The sequence below is a fragment of the Carcharodon carcharias genome, chromosome 8 (assembly GCF_017639515.1).
Source record: "Carcharodon carcharias isolate sCarCar2 chromosome 8, sCarCar2.pri, whole genome shotgun sequence".
NCBI classification, from domain to species: Eukaryota; Metazoa; Chordata; class Chondrichthyes; order Lamniformes; family Lamnidae; genus Carcharodon; species Carcharodon carcharias.
In genome coordinates this window covers 156,089,234-156,116,274 of record NC_054474.1, presented here as the reverse complement: position 1 = coordinate 156,116,274, position 27,041 = coordinate 156,089,234, and the positions used below count along the sequence as shown (strand labels likewise).

General features: G+C 43.4%; 1 protein-coding gene across 2 annotated transcripts in view; it reads right to left on the bottom strand.

Annotated features, from left to right (window-relative positions):
• urm1 (ubiquitin related modifier 1) overlaps window positions 1-27,041 on the bottom strand; it is a 52,331-nt gene that overhangs the window by 14,780 nt on the left and 10,510 nt on the right. The window contains exon 3 of one of the 2 annotated variants that reach the window (XM_041193979.1): window positions 3,327-3,408. In XM_041193979.1, the coding sequence (XP_041049913.1) occupies window positions 3,327-3,408 (82 nt within the window). Of the gene's footprint in view, window positions 1-3,322; window positions 3,409-27,041 lie in introns of those variants that run through there. The other variant, XM_041193980.1, reaches the window with a different exon arrangement.

The window sequence follows — 27,041 nt, the reverse complement described above, 5'->3', positions numbered from 1 at the left end:
GGGATTATTATTTTCATCAGTCTTAACTAGTTTATCATATTGTGTATCTCATTAAAAATATTCCCTACAAAGCAATGATGGCATGGTTTTCCCTTTGGGTGGTTGACACTGTCTTTTGGAAGATAAGATTGGGAGTGCGTTAATGTTTGCAGGGGGTGCAAGGGAGTGTGCTAATGTTTGCAGGAGGTGCCTGGGAGTGCGCCAATGTTTGCAGGGGGCGCCTGGGAGTGCGCCAATGTTTGCAGGGGGGTTGCAAGGGAGTGTGCTAATGTTTTCAGGGAGGTGCCTGGGAATGCGCCAATATTTGCTGGGGGTGCCTGGGAGTGTGCCAATATTTGCAGGGGGGGTGCCTGGGAGTGCACCAATATTTGCAGGGAGGTGCCTGGGAGTGTGCCAATATTTGCAGGGGGGTGCCTGGGAGTGCACCAATGTTTGCAAGGGGGTGCCTGGGAGTGCACCAATGTTTGCAGGGGGGTGCCTGGGAGTGCGCCAATGTTTGCAGGGGGTGCCTGGGAGTACACCAATGTTTGCAGGGGGTGCCTGGGAGTACACCAATGTTTGCAGGGGGTGCCTGGGAATGCGCCAATGTTTGCAGGGGGTGCCTAGGAGTGCGCCAATGTTTGCAGGGGCTGCCTGGGAGTGCGCCAATGTTTGCAGGGGATTCCTGGGAGCTGATATTTACATGGGGTCTTCAAACTGAAAAATTTGAAAATCACCTATGTGGAGGACAGCAGTCATTATGTAAAATATTGAACTCTTGGGGAGTTGTGGTGTAGTGGTGATGTCACTGGACTAATACTCCAGAGGCCCAGGCTAATGCTCTGGGAACATGGGTTCAAATCCCACCATGGCAGCTGGAGAAATTCAACTAATAACTCTGGAATTGAAATCTTGTCACGGTAATCGAGACAATGAAGTTATCAGCGATTGTCATAAAATCCCATCTGGTTCACTAATGTCCTTTAGGGAAGGAAATCTGCCGTCCTTACCTGGTCTGGCCTACACGTGACTCCAGACCCCCAGCAATGTGGTTGACCCTTAAATGCCCTCTGAAATGGCCTAGCAAGCCAAGCGCAATTAGGGATGGGCGACAAATGCTGGCCTTGCCAGTGACACCCATGAAAGAATTGAAAAAATATCTGGACAGGGAACAGAGATTGGGGTTTACTACAGGAGGCTGCTCTTAACCCAGGGACCATAAGCCCTTCTAGACTGAAATACTGCAAGTGACCCCGAGATTGACAATGTAAGAGCTCGACAGAGAACACTCCTCTTGCGTTTAAAATATCCATACGTTGACTTATTATTGAAGTAGATATGAAAATCTAAGCCAGGCAATCAAGATGGGAGGAGCCAACACAACATTGACAATGCTGTTTGTTGTTACAAGCTACTTAGTCATGATTTGACCGGGGGGTGGTACAGGGGGAGTTGTGGGAGCTCAGCTTCCAGCTTATAATCAAGAAACGCACAAAGTTTATGTAGATTGAAACCAGCCCCCAACCTCCTTGATAAACACCACCATCCCTGGTGACGATCATCTTTAACAGAGGATCTCTGGTCTACTTTTAAAATATTTTGTACAAAGACATTTCTGAGAAAAGAGGCTTGCTGTCGAAGCTTTTCATCTTGCACTCATCAGGACAAATGCAAGATTGCCAAACTGCAAGGGGAACAGCGAGTTATACTGCATGAGGAAAGGGGTGCTGATTGGTTGGCAAGTCAGCTCCAATTGGTCAAAACATTGCCATGGCAAATGCACCAGGGAGCTATCGACTCCATAGTTTTGTTTATTCAAAAAAGGTGCAATATCTGGACATATTCCTTTTGCCTGCAGAAGACAGGTCCCTGCATACGTCCGGATGGCTAGTGGATCGTATCAAACAGCACCTCCCTTCGGCTGTTTGCAATAGGCAGAGTACTGACTGTACTCAAGCAACCTGCGCTTGCTAAACTCAGAATAAAATGTCCAACGTTAGATGTGATTCCACAATGGGGCAGCATTTTCTGAACAATCCTGAGTGTGCTAAGAATTACACCAACAACTAATTTAAGATTATCAGTCCTGCTCACAATGTAGCTCACTTAGACTTGCTGGAAGCTACATATATTCATATGTAGAGACCTGTCCTCTGCAGGCAAAAGGAATATGTCCAGGTATTGCACCTTGTGTGAATAAACAAAAGGATAGGACATTCGCCGTGACAACATCTCAATCAATCAGAGCTGACTTGCCAACCAATCGGCATTCCTTTTTGCATGCAGTATAACTTGCTGTTCCCTTTGAAATTTGGCATTCTTGCATCTGCCCTGATGAGTGCAAGACGAAAAGTTTTGACAGCATGTCTCTTTTTTTAACAATACCAAGGCATTTGCTCGTCTCAATAAAGCTCTTTGAAATCCCATTATGTTAGTGGTGGGAATTCTCTGCCAACAAGCGATAGTGTTGACTGTTCTTGTTAGTATCCTTCCCTGTCGAGCGGGGTGACTGATGCAGAGGCACAGTTCCAAGGTGCAAGGAACCGAGAGTATCTCATTCAAGTGGCCATCCTTCAGCAGTCGCTAGCTATTCAACTGTGGGAGAATCATGCCCAATTTTTGATCATGTCCTTACTCAATATCTTCACATGTGTCACAGTCAATAGATAAAGATCAGTGTGGATGGAAACCCCAGCTGACTCCTTTTCTCCCTGAACAAGGTAATGTCCCTTTAATTAGATGCCTCATGTGGACAGAAGGTACTTGGAAAAACAAAATCACATTAGAAATAAAGCTCTGATTGGACTGGGGGATGAGAGTGATGTTACTGATGCCAAAGCACAGTGTTTGACTGCTTTCATTACCTCACTTCTACCCCTGGGGAGAGGAGGCTGTTTATAATTTTGTCTAAATCAGCTGAAGTTTCCAGCTAAGACTGCTCAGCAAATCCACAGGAAACAGTGATTCAGAATATTCCAGAAACCGTGTGAATCAGAATAATAACATTGGGCGGTGTCAACAAGCACAGGCCTGGAATTCTAGTTCAGTCCTTTCTCATTAAGCACTGATTTGGCTCACCCACAGCCACAGCCTGTCAAATGGCATACAGTATGAAAAGGGAATGATGAATCCCTAACCCATGGCTGCTGAGGCCGATTGTGGTGCATCCTGCCCCGCCTGATACCAAATAATTGGATAAAGGCAAGAGGTCAGACTTGAGGTCAGTCAGACTCAGCCCGGTCTAATGTGGCTGGGTCCACTGGGCCTTGTGAGGGTGCGTGTGTGCGCGTACACATAAATCACACAGGTATGTACACTAATGAATTGGCAGCTGAACCTGAACTTACACAGTGTCACCTTGAATGAAAAGTTCTGGCCGCTCTTTGAGCAAGTTCTTTTTGATCCATACCAGGAGCTGCCGAATGTCCCCTGAGCAAAAGGAAAACAGAACGGGATGGTAGTAAGATTGTAGCTTTTGTACTGCATAATTGAAGACCAGTTACTGCGTGCCTTTCATAATTTGGCTGCACACGGCACAAAAAGGCTTTCAGTCACATAACGAAGGCTAAGCACAAACACCAGTGGAGGAGTGCGAGAACTGGATGATAAACTCACATAGGCCGTCTCCACTAAAAACGCAGCCTAGACTTTCGAATAGAAAAATCTGACAGGAAGCACACACAAACACAAGATTATTTTAAACATTTTACTGATAATAAACATGGTCATAAGCCACTGCAACCCAAACAGATTCATGGGAACACAGAGGCCCTGATCAAAGAGGAACTCCATTGGAACAGGCTTCACAGTGCCACAACCAAAAGAAACATTTACCATTTTGATTCAGAAAATCATTATTTATCCAAGTGGCAGATGTATATAGTGTAAACATATTATAAGAACAGCAAATTTATTAACAGGATAAGAAACAGGCACTGAACCTCAAACTGTTGACAGGAAGTCATTTTGTAGGACTAACCCTAAATATTCAAGTAATTCTACTTGTTTTTTTTCCCCTCAGCTCTTACTTATGTCTTGAAACATTTCACTGGGGGAAAGTCCAGGGTAGAGATGGGGCGATGAAACATGTACAAATTCAATTAAACATCACGTGAATAATATATAAGATGGAAAACTCACAGCACTTGAGCAATAGTTAGAATATCACCAAGATAGATTAATCTTCAATGAATAAAAATCCCTGCTGTAAATCAGGGTCGTTGTTGCTTTTCTAACCAGTCACGTTGTTTGAGCAATGAACAGTTTAAGATTTTTATTGACAATAGGGACCGTGCGGAGTATTAAGAATTCAGATTGTCAGCATCACTGCCACATGTCAGACCAAACCTACATTGAACACTGTACCATCAGCATCCCAGTATCTGATTTAATCTAACTGGTGGGGAAATGCACGGGAAGCCTATATATTTTAATGTAACATACTTCCGATTCATGTAAGGAAATGCTTTTTTGCAAAACTTATTGCCCTATTGTCCTGTGTTAGTACAGTGACCACTGTTGACAGCACCCTCTCCTCCCCCACTTATTTAGATCAGTCACTGGGTGCCAGGCTGCAGGCAGTTGCTGATCTTAGCTGTCTTATGCCCGGGCCCAATTGTACAGAAGTGCAGACACATAAGGGCAGCTCTGGTTTGATCTGACAGCAGATCCATAGGGTCACAACAGAATGCAGTTGGTCCCCTTGCGAGTCAGGTCAATTAGATTGAGGAGTGCAATCTGACAAGAAGCTGCACTCTTCGAAGGTAAAAGTTACCTTTGATCGCATCCCACCGTCAGTCAGATACCTATAAGTGGCAGCACTTCACTCTAGAATCATACAGCTCAAGAAGGTACTGTCCAAATGGTTTCTCTTTCCATAGTGCGGGTGGAAATAATTTAATACTGGAATTGGTTATGGCACTCGACTAGCAACCCAGAGGTTGCAACTTCAAGTCCCACCAGGCTGTGATACCGAATCCAATAAATCCAGTAAATGTACGCAAGCACCATGAGAAATGAAGAGAAGTTTTTTGTAGAAACCCAAGCTGAATGAATCTGCCACGCTTAACTGGTTTGGCCTTTTATCCCAACACTATGTGAACGACTCTTAAAGCTTTTTAAGACAGCCAAGCAGGCCGTTAACAGGACAATTAAGGATGGACAATAATAAAAACTTAAGTCAGCATTGCACACATCCCAAGAACACTTTAAAAGAACAACAAATTCACAAGCCTGCCATTGTAGTTCAGTTATTCGGTTAGCATCCTGAGTGTACAGGATTACACTGGATGTAGGCACAGAAACAGGCCACTCGGCCCAACCAGTCCATGCCAGAGGCTGCATGTGAAACTAGACTCCAGGGTGGCTCGCTATTTTTTGAAGTGAGGGGGAGCAACCTGGGAGAAAACAACATTGTCTAGAAATGAATGTCAGTGATGGTTGTGGGAGAGTACTTCATAGGTTTGTAGGATATCTCTCTATCCACCATTTCAATGGGGTAAGGCCCAAATTAAAAGTAAACTGGTAAACACTTGCAAGAACAAGGCAGGCAGAGAAACATTGCATTCAGCATGTTATGGGTTCGCTCGCTAATACTAACAACTACAAAGTATTTACAGTACAGATATACACATGCCTTTTGGCCCCATCAGGTCTATGTCGATATTTATATTTCACACACACCTCCTCCCACTCTTCCTCTTCTAACCTTATTAGCATAACCTATTCTTTATTCCCTTGGAATCTTATCTAGTGTTAACAACTTGTGTTTATATAGAATCTTTAACATAGTAAAACCTCCCAAATGTGCTTCACAGGAAGCTAAAATGTGAGACAGTTGTACAGAGTGTTGGTTTTAGTGATGGCCAGGGAGTGGGATGGAGTCGGCGGCTGGGGAACAGAGTTTGCGGCAGGGACCAAAAATTATGGTTTCGACCTTCGAAGGTTTAGTTGGAAGAAATTTCTGCACATCCAGCACTGGGTGTCAGTCAAGTAATGTGGCAATTTAGAAACATAAAGGAGTCCAGAAAGGTCATGGTGAGGTAGAGCTGGCTGGCATCAACCTACAGAAGCAAACTGGTGTGCTGTTTTCAGATGATTCGCCGAGCATCAGCATGCAGATGTTCCCTTTAAATGCATCTGTGCTATTTGCCTCAGCTATTCGTTTGTCGGAGCGAGTTCCACATTCTAACCACTCTCTGGCTGAAGAAGTTTCTCCTGGATTCCCTATTGGATTTATAAGTGGCTGCCTTACATTCATGGCCTCTGGTTGGGGTCTTGCCTGCAAGTGGATATTTCCTCTCTATGTCTACTCTATCATAACTTGGTCGCTCCTCAGTCTTCTCTTCTTTAGGGAATAATTTAGTCCACTGCACAAGTTAACTAAGGCGAATTGGTGTCATTACTAAACACAGAGAACATAAATGTCTAACATTATTCCTGACTGACCAAGCTCTGTGATACTGAAACTCGATCACTCTTTAACCATGGACAGTGGCAAGACCACTGTACAAAACAAACACCATCTGCCAAAGTAACATGCCATTTTGCCTTCAGCACTGGTTTGCCACTTGCGCTAAACCACGGCTAACAAATGGCATGATTGACGTAAAAGCAGTTGCCCTCATTTTGCTTCCGTATGGAGGCAGACTGGTTTGTGGCATCCAGGAACTGAACATCAAGTTGTATGTCTGAGTCACTGCTCCAACCTCTGATGACAGGCCCCTGAATCAATACCTTTCAGACTCTGCTCAGTGAGGGATTCAACATTTCTCACTACTTAGGACTGTATTGGTTCCTGTCTAGTGGTGCAGTTGTCAGGGAGCTATTGGCATCCACTGCTAGCTCGTCCTGCAGGGACTTAGGCTGATGAACAAACACTCGATGTGGACCTATGTCACGACAGCTGTGGTCCTAAGCAGCTCCTCTGGATGCTCAGCAAATTTAGCCACACTGACCAAATTCAACCCCTGGTTTAATCGCTGCCAGAGTTATCACACTCTGGTCAAGTTGGAAGCTGAGGTTATAGATCTGACCTCATCGTCCTGGGTTACTGGGTTATTGACACACGAGTTATAGAACTGCACCTGGTCTCAGTGCCCCTACCTGTCAGAGGCAAGAAAAAGATTCAGCCAAGGTTCCTTCTGTTTAGAGACCCGACTGAAAAGACAGGATACGTACACATCCTTGCCACCTCTCTTGTGAGTGACATCCCAAGACAGCGCGAGACAGCAGTGAAGAGATCAGAACCAGCGCGAGTGCGGGGAAGCTTCAAAAAGTGATGTCAGCACAAAGGTGAGAGCTGATTGGTGAGTAGTGGGTAAGTGTTTTTCTCTAGTTTTTTTCCAGTTTAAAATAAATTAAGCTAAGGAAAGGTAACAGTTCTAGTTTTTATTTAAAGTACATAAATAATTTAACTTTTTTTTACTGCATTTAGCTTAAAGGGTTTTTACATGGCAGGGCAGCTCAGTCCCATGTTATGTACCGCCTGCAACACGTGGGAAGTCCTAGATGCTCCTTGTGCTCTGACCGACCACATGTGCAGGAAGTGTCACCAGCTGCAGCTACTTGAGGTCTGAGCTTCGAAGCTTGAGCGGCAGCTGGAGGCACTGAGGTGCATCCGTGAGGCTGAGAGTTTCGTGGATAGCACATTTTTAGACGTGGTCACCCCACAGCTTACGGAAATGCAGAGAAAGGCAGGCAGTCCAGGACCTGTACAAGGTGGATGGGTTGCACCTGAACCGGAATGGGACCAAAATCCTTGCGGGGAGGTTTGCTAATGCTGTTGGGGAGGGTTTAAACTACTTGGCAGGGGGATGGGATCCTGAGAGGAGGTTCAGCAGGGGGAGATGCACAGCCAAAATTAGAAGAGAGAGCAAATGAGTCTGGAAGGCATAGAAATTATGGGCCAGTTAAGGCACAAGGGAGTTTGGCAAGGCTGGATGATATTTATTTTAATGCAAGGAGTCTGACGAATAAGGCAGATGAGCTGAGGGCACAAATTAACACATGGGAGTATGATGTCATTGCTGTCACAGAGACATGGTTGAGAGAGGGGCAAGATTGGCAGCTCAATATTCCAGGATATAGGGTCTTCAGGCAAGACAGGGAAGGAGGTAAAAGGGGAGGGGGTATCGCAATATTGATCAAGGAATCAATTACAGCAGTAAGGAGGGATGACATCTTAGAAGGCTCCTCAAATGAAGCCATATGGGTAGAACTTGAAAACAAAAAAGGAGCAGTCACATTCTGGGGGTGTACTATAAGCCCCCAAACAGTCAGAGAGAAATAGAAGAGCAGATATGTAGGCAAATTTCAGAGAAGTGTAAAAATAATAGTGTAGTAATAGTGGGTTAACTGGGTTAGTCATAGTGTGGTAGGTTTAGAGGGAGCGGAATTCTTAAAATACATCCAGGAGAGCTTTTTAAGCCAGTACGTAGAAGTCCTATGAGAGAGGGGGCATCCTGGAGTTAATTTTAAGGAATGAAGCCGGGCAAGTGGTAGAGGTATCAGTGGGGCAGCATGTTGTAGATAGTGATCATAACTCCGTTAAATTCAAGGTTGTTATGGAAAAGGACAAGGATGGGCCAAAAATCAGAGTTCTAAATTGGGGGAAGGCCGATTTTAATAAGATCAGATATGATTTGGCCAGAGTGGACTGGGAGCAGCTACTTTTAGGTAAATCTGCTTCAAAGCAGTGGGACTAATTCAAGAAGGAACTAGGGAGAGTACAGGGCCAACATATTTCAGTAAAGATAAAGGGTGGAACCAATAAATCCAGGGAACCCTGGATGTCGAGGGACATGCAGGATTGGATAAAGAGAAAAAGGGAGGCTTAAGGCAAATACTGAGGACTCAAAACAGTGGAAGCCCTAGAGGAGTATAGAATGTGGAGGGGTGAATTTAAAAAGGAAATTAGGAGAGCAAAAAAGGGGCAAGAAAAAACATTAGCAGGTAAAATAAAGGAAAATCCAAAGGTTTTTACAAGTACATTAAGAGTAAGAGGATAACTAGGGAAAGAGAAGGGCCCATTAAGGACCATAGTGATAATTTGTATGTCGAGCCAGAAGACGTAGGTAGGGTTCTAAATGAATACTTTGTGTCGGTGTTCACAAGTGAAAGGGATGACGTGGGTATGGAAATCAGGCAGAAGGACCATGATTTAATTAAATAAACTAGCATAGAAAGGGAGGAGGTTCTAAGTGGTCTTGCAGGCTTAAAAGTAGACAAATCTCCAGGCCCAAATGAAATGTATCCCAGGCTGTTGAGTGAGGCAAGGTAGGAGATAGCAGGGGCGCTGGCAATAATTTTCAATACCTCTCTGGCTGCAGGAGAGGTGCCAGAGGACTGGAGGACAGCCAAAGTGGTACCGTTATTCAAGAAAGGAGGAAGGGATAAACCAGGGAACTACAGGCCAGTCAGTCTAACCTCAGTGGTGGGGAAACTATTGGGAGCAATTCTGAGGGACAGAATTAATCTGCACTTGGAGAGGCAGGGATTAATCAAGGACATTCAGCATGGTTTTGTTAAGGAGAGGCCATGTCTGACCAATTTGAATTTTTTGAAGAGGTGACCAGGTGTGTAGATGAGGGCAATGCATTTGATGTAGTCTACTTGGACTTCAGCAAGGCTTTTGATAAGGTCCCACATGGGAGACTGATAACAAAGGTAAAAGCCCATGGGATCCAAGGCAATTTGGCAAATTAGATCCAGAATTGGCTGAGTGGCAGGAAGCAGAGGGTGATGGTTGAGGGGTGTTCTTGTGACTGGATGGCTGTGTCCAGTGGGGTTCCATAGGGATCGGTGTTGGGTCCCTTGCTGTCTGTGGTATATATAAACAATTTAGGCTTGAATGTAGGAGGGTTGATCAGTAAGTTCGAAGATGACACGAAAATTTGTGGGGTGGTAAATAGAGGAGGATAGCCTTAGGTTACAGGAGGATAGAATTTAATCCGGATAAGTATGAGGTGATGCACTTGGGCAAGACAAATAAGGCACGGAAATACATGATGAATGGTAGGACCCTGGGAAGTACCGAGGATCACAGGGATCTTGGTGTGTATGTCCACCGGTCCCTTAGGTAGCAAGACAGATAGATAAGGTGGTTAAGAAGGCATATAGTATACTTGTCTTTATTAGCTGAGGCATAGAATATAAGAGCAGGGAGGTTATGCTGGAAGCGTATAAAATGCTGGTTAGGCCGCAGCTAGAGTATTGCATGCAGTTCTGGAATTCGCATTATAGGAAGGATGTGATTGTCCTAGAGAGTGCAGAGGAGATTTACCAGGATGTTACCTGGGCTGGAGAGTTTTAGCAATGAGGAGAGATAGGATAGACTGGGGTTATTTTCCCTGGAGCAGAGGAGATTGAGAGGGGACATGATTGAGGTGTATAAAATTATGAGAAGCATAGATAGGGTAGGCAGGAAGGAACTTTTCCCCTTGGTGGAGGGATCAATAACCAGGGGGCATAGATTTAAGGTAAGGGGCAGAAGGTTTAGAGGGGATGTGAGGAAGAATTCTTTCACCCAGAGGGTGGTGGGAATCTGGAACTCACTGCCTGAAACGGTGGTAGAGGCAGAGACCCTCATAACATTTAAGAAGTATTTGGATGAGCACTTGTGATGCCATGGTATACAAGGCTACAGGTCTAGTGCTGGAAAATGGGATTAGAATAGTTAGGTACTTGCTTGATCGGCGCAGACTTAATGGGCCAAAGGCCGTTTCTCTGTGCTGCAGAACTCTGACTCTCCTAATCTTTCCTTCCATGCGACTCCCTCACTGTCTGCAAAGTACCTTGGGACCTTATATATTAGCGGCAGGTTACTAATTGACAAGTAAGGACAGAATCGGGTTCTGTGATGCCTCCTCTGGACGATTATGCTGCTGGCAGTCTCACAGACAAAGGAGAGTGAACAGTACCTGAATGTGTGGTTACGAAGCAGTATCCCAGCACGAGTCTCCGACTTCAAATAGTGGGGAGAAAAGTGAAAAAACAAAGTAAAAGGTAGATTCACATATAATTTTTTTAATAAAGTAACTTTATCAAATATTCTATATCTTTCAATCCAGGCTCTAGAGAAAGCGCCACAGAGGTGCTAATTGCATCTTAATTGAGTATTTAATGGTATGGATGGTGGTTATTAACTGGGGATTCACTTGTGTTCCTAAATATAGGAACAGACAGAAATTGTGGTTGTTGGGTTTGGAGGCGCATGTTTGAAATGTGTATCTCTGTAAATAACTTATAAAGCACACAAGAGTTTCATTTCTATCCTTCCCCGCCTGCCTTTCTTGAGTCGATCAAGAGCGACTGGCAGTTTAGATGTTAACTTTGTTACCAGTCACATTGGTTACACTGCACCGACAAGCATGTGAGGCCTTGTACCTTTTAACTTATATATATATATTTTTTTAAATCCGTCCTTGAGATGCACGCAATGCTGAAATTATTACACAGATCTAGTTGCCCTGCCAAATGGCTTGCGAGGTCATCACAAGAGAGCCTGAAGAGTCAACCAAGGTTAAAGAAGCACTTTCAGCAAACTCTTGTATTTAAATTCAAAAACAGTGACTTCTGTCTGTGTTTGCGCTGTCTGTGCAAGGCAAAGTCCAAGTGCTGAGCAATATATTAACACAGCACTAGGTTGTTGCCAGGGTCTTCCTGGGGGGTATGTGCACCAGTTCCATCCAGTTTTGAATTGCAAACACACAGACAAGAGAAGTCACCCACCCACCCAGCCTCTGCCTTCCCTCCCCTGCCCCCCACTTCCAATCACTCCAACTTATGCTCATAGAGCAACAGCGATCTTGCTGGGTTCTTTCTCCGTGAAAAAAAAGACGAGTCATTTATCAGGCACTCTCCCAAAGGCTTGGGTCATCTGAGCTGTCCTGTGGCTTCAGACGATCGACCCCAGTACATTCCTGTCCTCCATCACCTTTTGTGGCCCTGTTGCTATGGAAAAGCTGTCCATTTATTGTCAGGGTGGACAGGGGGGAGGTCATTGTTCTGAGGGTGCAATGGGTCGTTGGGGGGGGGGGGTGGTGTTGTGTGTGTGTGACGATGTGGAGGATGCAGCTTAGTGTATACTCCATGGATCTGCACCACATGGAGCTATGAGCAACACAGCAAAAAGGATAAAAGGCAAAGTAGCAACATTTCAATAATTATATATCCTTTTTTCCAAAGGAGTGAAACCACTTTGTTCATAAAAAGTCAGTGGAGTTAAAGGGGCACTTTTTAAAAAACGTTTGGCATCCTTTTTCTTGTCCCTTTTTGTCCCCCCACTCTCTTCTTCTAAGTGGATAGTTCCACCATGCCACAGGCCCTCCAATATATTTCCTCGGTGCCCATCTGTGATCTTCGGCAGTCGGTGGCAGCTGGCTAATTGCCCACTTAGGGCACCACAGTGAAACCCAATGCCCACATTCAAGAATGGAAACATCGGATAGTGAACTGGAGGGGGAAATTCTGACTTTTCCAGTCCCTGGTGAGATAGAACAGGAATGTCCAAGGTGCCCAGTACATGATGAGATTGTTGATCTTAGCTGGGAAGCAGGTGGGTAGGAACATCAAAACCTTCGCAGCACACACCTGGAGATATATAACCTTCATTGTTGCTTGATCAAAATCCTGGAACTCCCTCCCTAAACAGCACCGTGGGTGTATCTTCACCACATGGACTGCAGCGGTTCAAGGCAGCAGCTCACCACTACCTTCTCAAGGGTAATTAGGGCTGGACAATAAATGCTGGCCTTGCCAGCGACACTCACATCCCAAGAACTGGAGGCCCCAGTGATGCTTAACTAGGGAGCCTCCTTCTCCAAAACAGCATTCTGTCCTGAAAGCCTGTTATGTGTGTATATAGATAGATTCGATGGTCAAGGGCAAGATCAAGCTCAACTGTGATGCTCTACACAGTTCAACAGCATGCTGAATCACTGTCTCAGCTCTGGAATTCTTTCTGTAATTCTCTCCACCTCTCTAACTCTCTCTCCTCCTTTAAGACGCTCCTTAAAATCTTCTCTTTGACAAAGCTTTTGCGTGCCTGTTCTAATACCTCCTCGTGAGGTGCGGTGTCAAATTTTGTTTGATTATCACTTCTGAGAAGCATCCTGTCAAGTCTCGATTTGCATAACCGATTGGTCTAATATGACATGAGATGACCACGAACCTAGACTGTAAACCGGTCTTTGTGTTTCTTTTTTCAAAACTTGCTGAATTCTCATCCGGTGAAGCAACGGGAGAATCCATCGTCATCGATGAATCGTGGGACATTCTATTACTTTAAAAGCACTATATAAATGCAAGTTCTTGTTGTAGGCTTGCACATGATGCATGGCTACTTGGAGAACTGCCAGTACTTTCGCTGGAGCAAGGAGAAAACTGGAAAAATCCATAGGTCAACCCACTAGTCAGTAATTGGCAATGGCACAGCAGTGCATGTTCGACCCAGTCACTCAGTGCCATTTGAACAGAAAACAGTGGGCACCCTTGTGATAACAAAAGTAACATTGAAATGTATTTAGCTGTCAGTATGCCAACTGCACCAGTCTAAAAGAACAACTTGAATGAAGTTAGGATCTTGAATAAAGAAAGACATAACCGAAGAGATAGAATTCACAAAGGCCTCTAAATAGGAATTACTTAAAGGCAAACGCTCCACTGTATAGGTCATGCTGATAGGGTTAGATGATGTAGGGTGGGAGGAGGCCCACGTGGATCATAAACACCATCATGGCCCAGCTGGACCGAGTGGCCTGCATCCGTGCAGTAAATTCTATGTAATGATATGTAGGTTGCAGATTTAGCAGTTCAGTCACACACAAAATTTTCTGCACCCCTTACTTTCAATCATTAAAAATATTCTGTCCCAGTCAATGAGAAGGAACAATATTTTAGGCCGTCAGTTCCTCACCCACCAAATATGCCTGATCTTTTTGATTAGAGGAATAGCCAAAGGTTTTGGAGGTGGGGTGGAAATCTTCCCTCACATTCAAAAAATGGATAAAGGCAGTCAAACTGAGAGAGGATAGCAGGGAATCTTGACCGAGGCAGATAATAATGGACTAATTTTGAGCTTGAGCACAAGCTCCATATCCAGTTAAAATTGCTCGGGGAAGCTCGCATGTAAAGCTTTCCACCAGGAAGACACAATGTGACTGTTGGACAAGTACCATTTTAGTAAAAGTTTTGCCCTTTCGGCAAAAGGACAGTAAACATTGGCAGACTACTTTGCTTTCTGGGAGGGGAAGAAAGAGGAGATAGTCACCAAATTTGATTCAGTCTGATGTCTACTCCTAGACAGTTCTTGGACTTCCCACCTTCACCATACCTCACTCTCCCTTCCTCAAACGATCAATCCATCAATCTTTACCCCCTCCACATCTCCAATATTTTTATGACTGAAAACAACAGTATTAAAAGCAAATGGGGTAAAACGCAATCATTTGTAATGCTGTTATATTTCCAGTGATATCCAGATAAATTCACAAAGACTCTAGGACAATCCTGGAGTGTCCGCAACTCTATTCTGACAGTAGCCACTTCCACTTACAAACAGCACTATAGTTGGCCTCCCTTTATGCCTACCGTTCAATAGATCCCAAGCCAGACGGTAAAATATGAAACTAGACACAAATTCTTTCCTTGATAAAGGGGCTATTTACGGAATGCAGAATTACACGTCTGCCTCCTACCTACTAACACAGTGTCCCAGAAGTCTTTGTTTATACTCTTTTAAAATCAAATCATCAAATAAACAAATTAACTAAAGGGGTGAATTATATCTTTATACTCTTTTGAGGCAACAAAAAAACAAATAAACAAATTAACTAACGATCAACCTCTTTAGAGGGGTACTATTGTGCCCAAAACAAAAATTTTCAACAGGAACTTATCAAATTAAAATCTCATTACCGGGGCTGGTGATGCACTCCAGCCCCTGCACTTCACTTTATATTCTTTTTGAGTATACCAATTAAACAACTGAGCTAATAAACAAATTAACTAGTTTACAGCCTCTTAAAGAGGTACTGTAACCAAAACAAAAACAAAGGAAACTTATCAAATTAGATTAAAATCTTGTTTCCAATATCCAGCCCTTGAATATAGTTGTAGAAAGAGACAGTATAGGAAGTGGGAGAGATACTGTTCTCTGCAGCTGAGAGCGAGTCCCGGAGACAAGTCTTTATATGTGCTTAAGGTGCTTGACCAATCAATGCCCTTTCCTCGTGTATCCTTAACTTTAATAATTCAATTAACATACCATTAACACCAATGATGGGGATTTGGGGTTGCGGGGGAGGTGGTGGCTGGAAAGAGGGAGTGAGAAAGAAATGGAAAACCAATCTGAGATCTCCGTTCCCAATCAAAATTCAGCTGAACCATGCGAGCGGGGAATGGGGTTTATGGGTGTTCAGATATCAGACTGGCGTTCATCATCTCTTATTCAGCTGAGGAGCAGCTTCCAGCATGAAGGGGTTCTGAAATTGGAAAGAATTTATTGCACATTGTGGTATATCCATGAAATATTTTATAAAGAAGGGAAAACAAAGTGTTAGGAAAGCCAGGGAAACAAATCAGATACATAAATGATAAATCTTTTTTTAAATGTTTTTAATGTGGAAATATTTTATAGTCTTTAATGTGGCACTTGCTACATTTGGGGAAAAAAACGGGCTGCAAAAAGCTGTCTGCCAGCGTCATCGCAATGCTACGTTAACTGATACTTTGCTTCATTTCAGTACAATTGCGTGTCCACAAACAGACACAACAACAAAAAAGAAAAGAGTTTATTCCATGAAGCTGGTGCACCTTTAAGAGAGTACAGCTATTTCTAATCACTAAGTACAACATGGCAGGAGTTGGGGGTGGGTGGGGTCTGGTGGCGACTGTCACACCCAGAGCATGTTGGCAAATAAACTGACTTGTACAGCAAAGGCCCCCAGATGGTATTCTCCCACTGGAAACAATGGCAGTGCACAAGAGCCTGTACGGCTGGCACACGAGCCCTCAAGTGGCCTTTGTTTTCATGTAAATGTGGGATAATGGCACCCCTTTGTTCCTTGTTCACCCGCTCCCCAATATAAAAATTCAAGCTAATCCCAATAAAAGAATCAGTGTCCTGTGCCCAGCTTATTAAAACTTAACATTAAGGCTGAGCCAAGGTGACAGAAACAAGAAAAATAACACACTGATTACTGCACAATTGAATAAACAAACTGAACTTTTGATCTTCCCATACAAGCAAATCACTCAATTCATTTCAAATGCCTGTGACGGAGGGAGTTACTATATGGAATAGCTAAATATTCTGAATAATAAACTTAGCATTGCTTCTTCTCCCTGCAATTTTTAGTCCATCCTCTTCTGAAGGTGCTGCCTCCCTCATCTGCAAGGTGCAAGAACTCTCCATTTCTTTATCCAAGACAATCAAGCTCATATTTTGGGAACTTCTGATCCAGATTATTCTTGGGCAAAGACAAGGTGACCATCTTTGAAAGTCCATGGATAAAGCAATGGTGCTATACGGCTGATTGAGTGGAAGGGGTGATTCATAAACTCCGGGCATATTCTGATCTCTCTTGCAGAATAATCTGTGCCATCAGTTCACCTGCACTAACTTCCACTGGCCACCAACTTCACCAACACTTCTTTCTATGGAATTCAAGGCCCTCCACAGGAGTCCTGCCTTACCTCAGCAATCTTCAGCCACAGATTGCACTCTTCACCCCTCTAGTCCATCACTCATTACCCACCCCTTCCTTACCTGCTGATCTTGCAGCAACTATGCTCCTGTTTCTTAGGGCATTCACTCAAAACCAATTTGCTGCATCTCTCATAGAATGGCTTTCCATCTGGCTGTCAATTGAACAAGTCAACGTGGTTTGACAAAACAAAAACAGAATTACCTGGAAAAACTCAGCAGGTCTGGCAACATCGGCGGAACAGAAATAGAGTTCTGTTGAAGGGTCATGAGGACTCGAAACGTCAACTCTTTTCTTCTCCGCCGACCTGCTGAGTTTTTCCAGGTAATTCTGTTTTTGTTTTGGATTTCCAGCATCCGCAGTTTTTTGTTTTTATCTCTGTGGTTTGAAAAGTTTGTTCACAGATAAGTAGGATGTGGAAATTCCTTCAAAAGGAATTTGATAAGTGCCTTTATCGTGGAGTTGGAGGTGATATATTAGACGATTGATTAATGGATAATTTTTTTTTAAATTTGTTCATCAGATGTGGGCACTGCCAGGCCAGCATTTATTACCCACTATGCCCTAGTTCAGATTGCTGTGGGTCTGCAGTCACATGTAGGCTAGATGGCATTAGTGAACCAGATGGGTTTTTACAATAATCGACAATGGTTTCATGGAGCAGATTTTTATTGAATTCAAATTCCACCATTTGCCATGGTGGGATTTGAACCCAGGTCTCTAGAGCCTGGGTCTCTGGATTACTAGTCCAGCGACAATACCACTACACCATTGCCTCCCTGATGGGGAAGCTTCAAGTTGGCAGGTTGTGACTAGTGGAGTGCCACAAGGATCAGTGTTGGGGACTAGGCTATTTACAATCCATATTAATGACTTGGACAAAGAGACAGTAATATATCCAAGTTTACTGATCATACAAAGCTAGGTGGGAATACAAGCTGTGAGGACGATGTAAAAAGGCTGCAAAAAGATACAGAGATAAGTGAGTGGGCAAACACGGTGGCATATGGAGTAAACTGTGGGGAACAGAGATTATTTAACTTGGCTGTAAGAATAGAAAAACTGAATATATTTTGAAAGGAATGAAACTTGTAAATGCTGATGTTCAGAGATGTGGGTGTACTCATAAAAGTAACACAATAAGTTAGGTTGCAGGTACAGCAAGCAATTAGGAAAGCAAATGGCATGTTGGCCTTTATTACAAGGGGATTGGAGTACAAGAATAAAGAAGTCTTGCTACAATTGTACGGGGTTTTGGTGAGACCACACCTGGAGTACTGTGTGCAGTTTTGGTCTCCATATTTAAGGAAGGATATACCTGCATTGGAGGTGGTACAGCGAAGGTTCACTAGATTGGTCTCTGGGAGTGAGGGTTATCCTATGATGAAAGGCTGAGTAAATTAGGTCTACATTCTCTGGAGTTTAGTAGAATGAGAGGTGATCTTATCGAAACAAAGAAGATTCTGAAACGGCTGGACAGGGTAGACACTGAGAGATTGTTTCTGCTGGCTGCGGAATCTAGAACACGGGGGCACCGTTTCAAGATAAGGGGATGATCTTTTGGGACTGAGATGAGGAGAAATTACTTCACTCAAAGGGTTGTGAATCTTTGGAATTCTCTCCCCCAGAGATTTGTGGATCCTCATTATTGAATGTATGTAAGGCTGGGATAGGCAAATTTTTGGTCTCTCAGGGAAGCAAGGGATTTGGGGAGTAGGCAGGAAAATGGAGCTGAAGCCCAAGATCAGCTATGCTTACATTGAACGATAGAGCAGTCTAGACAGGCCGTATGATCTTCTCCTGCTCTTATCCTCTTATGTTCTTATGAACATGAAAGATTCCTTCGATAACAAACCTTCCATTTCCTTCCCACCCCCCCATCTTCATTCTTGCCCTCCCCCTTATAAAGGACTCCAAAATATTTGAGAGAGCTCCTTAAATGGCTATATTTGATAAAGGGCAATTTGTCATGTGGTATTATTATTAAGAACACTTGGGACCAAGTTACATGGGTAGAATATATAGGTCAAAATATCGTTCAGACACACAGGGCCAAACAAAATAATGTTGTTGCCCCACTGGCAGCATCCTGCATAACCAGCCTTCAGTAATTCCATATAAAAACATGTATGATGTTCTTGACTCCCAGTATAACCAAGCTGCTTTCGCATGAGTGCTGTTAGCATCAGTCACTGACTGTGCTTTCCATTCATAAATTTACATTTTCAATATAAAGCAGGGCCCCACAAGATGTCGTCCACCTCCACTTACCTTTGACAGGTTAAAAATGTTCTTGGGGGAGACGGAGCAAAGCAAAATAGAAAGGGGAAAGTGACACATAGAGATTGCTATTTAAACACTGTTATCCTAGAGCTGCACATATTGCCATCACGCACACAGAAGGGCTACTCATGGTTAAATCAGGCAATCCAGACCTTCATAAGAATATAACCTGTCGTGCTCAGTGCCACTCTTCTGCTGCTTGGATGAAGCAGCATTTCTTTGGGGTGACAGACTCTAACCGCTGTTAAATAAACAGGGGATAAGGCCATTTTAAATTTGTCTTTAGACAGCAAGTCACAGCCCAGCTTCCAGTCACCCCTTTCAAAAGTGTGATTGATGAGCTAAGGTCAGAGGTTATAGACATGCTGACTCCTGTATCAAAGCAGTGCCAATGGTTGGAGGACTTTGTGTATTGCAGACAATTGCCTTTGCTTCTTTGCATATACATTATATATATTTTTTGAAAAACCGTGACACAGAAGAGGGAGTGGAGCAACTGTGATGACAGCATATGCCTGCCAGATGTACAGTTTTTAATTATATTGATATAAAACTTCCATTTGACAAGCTTCCATCACACGTTAAGGAGAAAGTAAGTACTCAGATAAGAGAAAGCCAGGCTCACCTATTAATTTGCAGCTTCAAATTTACAAGCAGTTTACTTATATATAATTGATTTCAGCTTAATTTACAAACACTTAAAATAAAGAGGATTCCAAGGGGTAGTGCTTGGCCTTAAATGGACATGCCAGATTAGCACCTAAACATCAGAGGTCCCAAGCTACCTATGAATAGTATATCTTACACACACACATATACATCTACAAACTAAGCTGACCAAAAGTTACTGTTTGGCTTAGATTATTTGACCCATGCACCATTTATGTTTCAGGGCCAGAGGCCAAATCAACTTCTGCAACAGACCAGAATAAAGCTGGGAGATGTGCCTCTGGCACCATCACACTCTCTCAGCTTGCAATTTTCGCTGGTCATTTTGCACTGTTGGTGTCCAGGCCTTCCATGGATAATGAGGCAGGTCGGCAGCTAAAAGGTTAAAGCTGTGATGTGCACATTGAAATTACAGGACAGAAACAGGCCACTGGGTCTAATTAGCCTGCACTTCCTACACTACAACAGTAACTGCAGATAAATAAAAGTAATTCACTGGCTGTAAAGCACTTGGGATATCCTGAAAGGTGATACATAAATGCAAGTTCTTTATTTCTGAACAAGAGAAAAAGTGGGCACTAACTGCATCGATTGCCATCAAAGGTGCAAAAACTGACCACCAGCAGTCTGGTATGATCATGTAAGCTGCTGTTACAATCATGCAAGACCTCCACCAGCACTACTGGTTTATGGTATTTGGGATTCGACACAGCTGGCAGTAGTGTGAGAGCAAGCTTGGCGCATTTGCTAAGGGCAGCCATGAGGGGCACCTGGTAGACTAAAACATTTTTAAAAAACAGACTACCTGCTCATTCATCTCATTGCTGCTTGCATTGTGAGCAAGTTGGCTACCACTTTTACCCCGATACAATAGTGACCACATTTCACAACAAAAAATACTTCATTGACTGCAAAGTGCTTTAAACACCCCAAGTATGTGAAAGGTATTGTATAAACGCAGGTTGCTGTTGCTTTTGATAGAAATCTGGCCTTACGAATGGCCAGCCTTAGCAAATATGACATTTAGCTTCAGATTTCAAGAACCAAGTACAAGAAAGCCAGCAGCACAGCACTTAACCCAATAAAAAAACAACCTAAATGTGCCTCCACCCTCACTGCCTCTCCACCCCCCCCCCCCCCCCCCCCCCCCCCCCCCCCCCCACTACCCCCAATAAAGTCTAAGCTGCAGGATCAGTGGCTACATTTACAAGTGAATGGCGTGTAACAAAGCCCCAGTTTGTGTAAAGAATGAGGCAGAAGATGGATTTTCACAGATGTTGCACAGACTCACCGCTCATTGTTTAATTAGGCAGAAACTTGCCTTTTTAAAATGTGATTTGCACAGAGGCGCAGGCCGTTTAAACTTTGTTCAGAGTTCAGCAAACAGGACTCTTCAAACTAACACTGAATGGCCAGCTGGTAATGAGCAGCGTGTGAACGGAATATTAAACACAAGAGCATCTCCCACACCTCACCAGGACATGACTGGGTCATTTTATCTTAAGGGGTCAGGGTTCTTTATTTTCAAAGTATATAATATATATATATATATATATACACACAGGAATTGAAAAAACCCACGATGATAGCACTGAAATGCAGAACAAAATGTGGAGTAACTTTTCTTATTATAATGGTCCCGGGGATTTTGGTTATCTGGGGAGACTGGAAAAGCTGGAGATGTGCTTCGTTGAGCAGGGAAAGGCAAGATTTGATTTCAACATCGTAATTGAAAAAAAAAACTTTAAAAAAGGCTTGCATTTATATAGCGCTTTTCACAACCACTGGTCTCTCAAATTGCTTTAGAGCTAGTGAAGTACTTTTGTAGTGTAGTCACTGTTGAAATGTAGGTAACATGGCAGTCAATTTGCACACAGCAAGCTCCCACAGAAAGCACTGTGATAATGACCAGATAATCTGTATTTTTTTGCAACAGGATATGGGGTAAGGATAGGCGAGCAGGACTAATTGGGTTTCAAAGAGCTAGCACAGGCACAAGGAACAAATGGCCTCCTTCTATGTTGGATGATTCTAATGTTGCTGCCCTTATAAACACTGGATTCTGTGATTTACAATGATCAATTCCACAGGAGATGTGTTAGTAACATAAGGAAGTTAGCATGATAGTCCTGTGCCAGGCATCACACTTCAATAAAGATGCAAAACGTTCTTAAAACTAAAACATTCTTTATTTAAAACTGAGTGCTTCTAACCTGAAGCTTAAATTGATGAGCGTGTCATGGTTTTCAAAGTTTGGAATCAAGCAGTTAAACTCAGTGACCTGATCTTGTGTTAGGCGGACAGACGGATTGGCGGCTTTAAACAGTCCTGCACTAACACTGTGCATAAAGCTCAGGAAGCTTCCTTTCTTGTAGATCAGCAAACTCCCAAGTTGGTGAGGCTGAATCAATACTAACTTTCAAAATGGTAATTGGATAAATACATGAAGAGGAAAAATTTGCAGGCTTTTGGGGAAAGGGCAGGGGGCAGAGCTAACTGGGCAGCTCTTTCAAAGTGCCAGCACAGGCACGATGGGCCAAATGGCCTCTTTCTGTAATGTCTCCTTCTGTGATAAGTGAGAGTCAAAATCTTACATCCAGTGCATGTGCATCAGGCTTCCAAGTGTCAAAAGTATTTAAAGAGAATGGGTAAACCACGAGAACCTGCCTTGTCTGTCCACGAGAATTAACAAGAGAAGCAGTTGCCAATGTTGGAACCTCAATCAGCCATTATTCTCTAAGCAGCCTCAGGAAGGACCTTTTCAGAGCGCTTTCTTGCGGAAAAAAACCTGAAGAGTGCTCCTAAAGGGACAGGACATATTAACCACAGCTCCATCAGCGCAACGAAGTACAGTAAAATTTTTGTTGCCGACATGCTCAGGGAATGGCTGTTGCCAGTTAATGGGGAGTTAGTTACATTACTCTGGACACAACACAAGGTGTGGGAATATCTTTGTTCAGGCACAATAACCTAAACTGACCCAATAATTTAATAATTTCAACTTGTAGATTTACAATCGATTTTTTTTTTAAAAAAAACGCATTATCTGAACACTGAAATTGAAGGCTTTTAATAAAAAAAAAAATCAAGATGTCAGAAATTCCAGTTACTAGGGAATTCTGGTTGGTAGAGTGTCAGATAACGCGAAGTTTATTTTATCACAACTGCGCTTCAGATTCCAGATTGCCTGAATGCAATTCTACCAGGAGAAAGGAACAAAACGAGCCAATATAATTTGCAAAAATAATTCCCACTTTGAAGGCAAGGTAAATGTATATTTGAAGCTAATTTACAAAACAGCTGGAAATACAGACCTACTCCAGGCTGACCACTGCTTCAAACCACTGAGCATTCTGCAATCACTGCCAAATTGCTCAGTGGATTGCTACTCCTGCCCAGCACCTACTGCTTTGAACACAAGATTCTTCTTCCACTCCCAGGTGCTCACTTTCCAGATCTCTGGTTACACATTTAGTGACCCTGGGTCAGTATTATTTTGTCGCAGGATCTTATATTTTACTGGAGATTTGGATCGCATTCGAGAAAGTGACCATGCCATGTCATTCTCTGCTTGGCATTGAGTGCCGATCTCTACAGCGATGCTGGGCTCCACTGTGAGGTCCAGAGGGCAAATATGCGGGACCAGCAGTTGCAAGGTCACTTTACTGAAACTGGCGGCCGTAACTGATGGCGCATTCTTAAATCTACATTTTTACAGGTCTATGGGCTTGCCAGCTTCTAAATGCACAATAGTATACGGAGCAAGATCAGATGCATTTTGAAATGAAATCACTGTTGTTATATAGAAAATGCAGCAGCCAATTTGCACACAGCAAGGTCCTGTCAACTGTGATGACAAGCAAAGCAAGCTACTTTTCATGATATTGTTTGAGGGACACGAGGTAGAACTCCCTTGATCTTCTTTCATTAGTGCTATGGGATCTTTTACATTCACTGGAGAAGACAGTTGGGACCTTGGTTTAATGGCTCTTCTGAAAGATGGCACACCCGACAGTGCATTTGTTAAGCTTGGCGAAGGGGGTGTGGGGGTGTGGGGGTGGGGGGGGGGGGGGGGGGGGGGGGACACACGACAGAATTATCATTCCTTAAAAATTACTTTGTGGGCTTTTGAGCACTGTTTTGTAGACATGATGGAGACAGTGGCCTAGTGGAAATGTCACTGGATGAGTAAGCCAGAGACCTGGGCTAACGCTCTAGGGACATGGGTTCAGATCCCACTGTGGCAGCTGGTGGAATTTAAATTCAATTAATTTGAAAAAAAAAATCTGGAATTGAAAGCTAGTCTCAGTAACAGTGACCGTGAAACCATTGTCGATTGTCATAAAAACCCAACTAGTTCACTAATAAGGAAGGAAACCTGCCACCTTTACCCAGTCCGGCCTACATGTGACTCCAGATCCACAATAATGTGGTTGACTCTGAAATGGCTGAGTAAGTTACTCAGTTCAAGGACAATTAGGGATGGACAAAAATGCTGGCCTTGCCAGTGGTGCCCACATCCCATCAAAGAATTATAAAAAATACACAAAGCTTTCATGATATTGAGACTATTCCAAGTTTTCTTTCATTCTAATAGCCGTGGGTTTCATTCAATGAAGTTCATGTGAGTACACAGTTTTTCAGTTTATGGACTTGAAGTAAACCCATCAATATAAATTGATAAATTAAATTTAAACTTAAACTTATGAACTCACATTGAAAGCAGTAATCAAAACGAGGAAGCACAAAATTAGCAAGTACCAACTGGATTTATGTCACTCCTCAAACCTCTACACTTCTCTTTCTCTCTCTCCCCCGCTTTAAAATCTCCTTTTAACTCCTACCTCAGAGGAAACATTCAAGTCACCCTCGTAAATGTCTCCTTCTTTGACTGGGTGCCAATACTTGTTTGTCAATGCTCACTTGAAGCATCTTGGGATGTTTCACTATGCAAAAGGTGCTATATAAATGCAAGATGTTGTTGTTGTATTGAATGTTAAGCCTCAAGCTGCTGTAAAACAAATGTTTTTATTGTCTTACTAGCTGCTAAAAATCTCTTAAGATTTCTTTGCCAGGAAGTTTCCCCAACCACCATTTTTGCGAATTATTTCCATCAATTCTTCAAAGCAGTATCTTTGCTGCGCTACCGTCCCACGGATGCAGATTGCCATTTCATTCCCTGCTCGGCTGATCAGTCTTCAAGTGTGGTAGTTATTCGACTGTGAAAGGCATCACAGCCAGACCCCCATTGGACATCCGCACGTACAGCAGGGATCACAGGGTTGCCATCAGGAGTGGAGCTGAGGTTAGCTCCTCCTCAACCCAGGGCCTCAAAGCCAACTGTAGCACTGCCACTTGCTTTCCAGCTACAGAGAGGGAACTCAGAACGGATCAAACCAGGGTCTTCCCTGCTCTGTTGGCACAGTGTCACACCAGATAACCCTGCTGAACCATGGATGGGGAAGCAGTCGCCAACCTTCAAGAGAAGCTATGGCAGTTTTCATTCACTTGGCAAGTAAAGGCATTTTCCCTTTGTTTTCCCACTTACCAGCCAGCGCTGTTTCAATTTAACAGCTTGAAATTATTGGCTGCAGAAAGCCCTGACAGAGCAGAGAACCCTTTTTGTTTATCTGTTTGCCCTTCCACGGACAATATTGAGAGCTCCACAGCAGGGCAGTCGTCACGGTTCAAGCTGCATTGTTGGAGCAACACCACTGTTGCCTAGCACTGCTTTGGCCACTGGCCCATAGCTTACCTGAACTGACCCCGGGGGAAGGGGATGATGCAGAGGTCCATGGAATGGTACAAAAGGAAAAGGGAAAGGCAGTCAAAATTTCATATGCCCTTACAAGAACATATATACTATACAAGGCAAAACTTGATAGAGGGTGAAGAGATATGGTTCGTGAACTGGTTGGGGGAGGGAGCTGGGGGGGTGGGGGAGGGAGCTGGGGGTTGATAGAATTCCATCTTCCACCTGGAGGAGTGCTTCAAAGCATAACAGTTTATAAATCAGAAACAAGGGGAGGACCAAAGAAGTAACCAGGAAAATACAAGTCGCTTGTTGCTAAGCACCTCAATAGTGAGGTCATAAAACAGTATCTGCTTTTGTACCCAGACACACACAGACGGACACAAAATACAGCATTACAAAGATCACATTTATACCCCAACACACACAGACACACAAAATACAGCATTACAAAGATCAAAGCCGAACACAACCTGTGAAAGAGAAAAAACACAAAGATTAATTCTAAGTGAGGAGAGCTGCACTTTCACACACTTGTGCTCTGCAGGGTGTAGTGGTTGCGTGAATTGAAAGTCAAACTTGAAGAGCTAAAAGGTACCACAGCACACAGACTGACTGCTGTGAATTTTTAGCATGTGTTGGGTACAATTGTGAAGCGGACTCGTGACCCAGAGGTTGGGAGTTCAAATCCCCACAGTGGAAAGCTCCAACCTGAATTGAATAAAGTTGATAATATGTGGGAAAGCACCGGGAAGAGTGACCATGAAAGCTGCTGGGTCGTTAATGTATACTGGAAAGTGTGCGTTTGAACATTGAACTTATACAAGATTGAGCTGTGATGCCCTGCAACTGAAAATATCGCTAACACTAAGACATGAAAGATGGTCACTCTGACATGGCACCAGAGGGTTGATGATATCCCACAGAACTGTATCCCTGCAAAAACGCAGCTGCTTCAGGAAAGGAGACAGAGAGAAAAAGGACTGCGTGTTTATAGCGCCTTTCACAACCTCAGGATGTCCTGGAGCATTTCACAGCCAGTGAAGTGCTCTTGAAGTGTAGTCACTGCTGTGATGTAGGAAACCCAGCAGACAATTTGCATACAGCAAGCTCCCACAAACAGCAACGTGGCAATTAACCAGATCATCTATTTTACTGATGTTGGTTGAGGGATAGATGTTGGCTGGATACTTGGGAGAACTTGTCCGCTCTTCTTCAAAATAGGTGGACTTAAAAGATCCTTTGACATCAAAAGGGCAGACGGATCTTGGTATAACATCACGCCCAAAATACGGCACTCTCTCACAACATTCTGACTCAGAAGGAAGAGCACTACCCACTCAGCCACAGCTGGCACTGAGAAAATTGGCAACGGGTGGCAGCAAAGAAATAAAAAACTGGAGCAAGTACCATCAGTAGGAGCAAGAATTTCAACTTAATGTCCTGGTCCCACTGCCTCTGTGTGGATGCTCCTTAGACTTACTGGAACAAACTTATTGGCAAACATTAATAATGGGGGCTTGTAAGAAAGGTATAGCAATAATCATGGGTGATTTCAACCTACACATAGATTGAGTGATTCAGATTGGCAAAGATAGCCTAGAAGATGAGTTCATAGAATGTTTTTGGGCAATTTCTTACGGCAGCACATT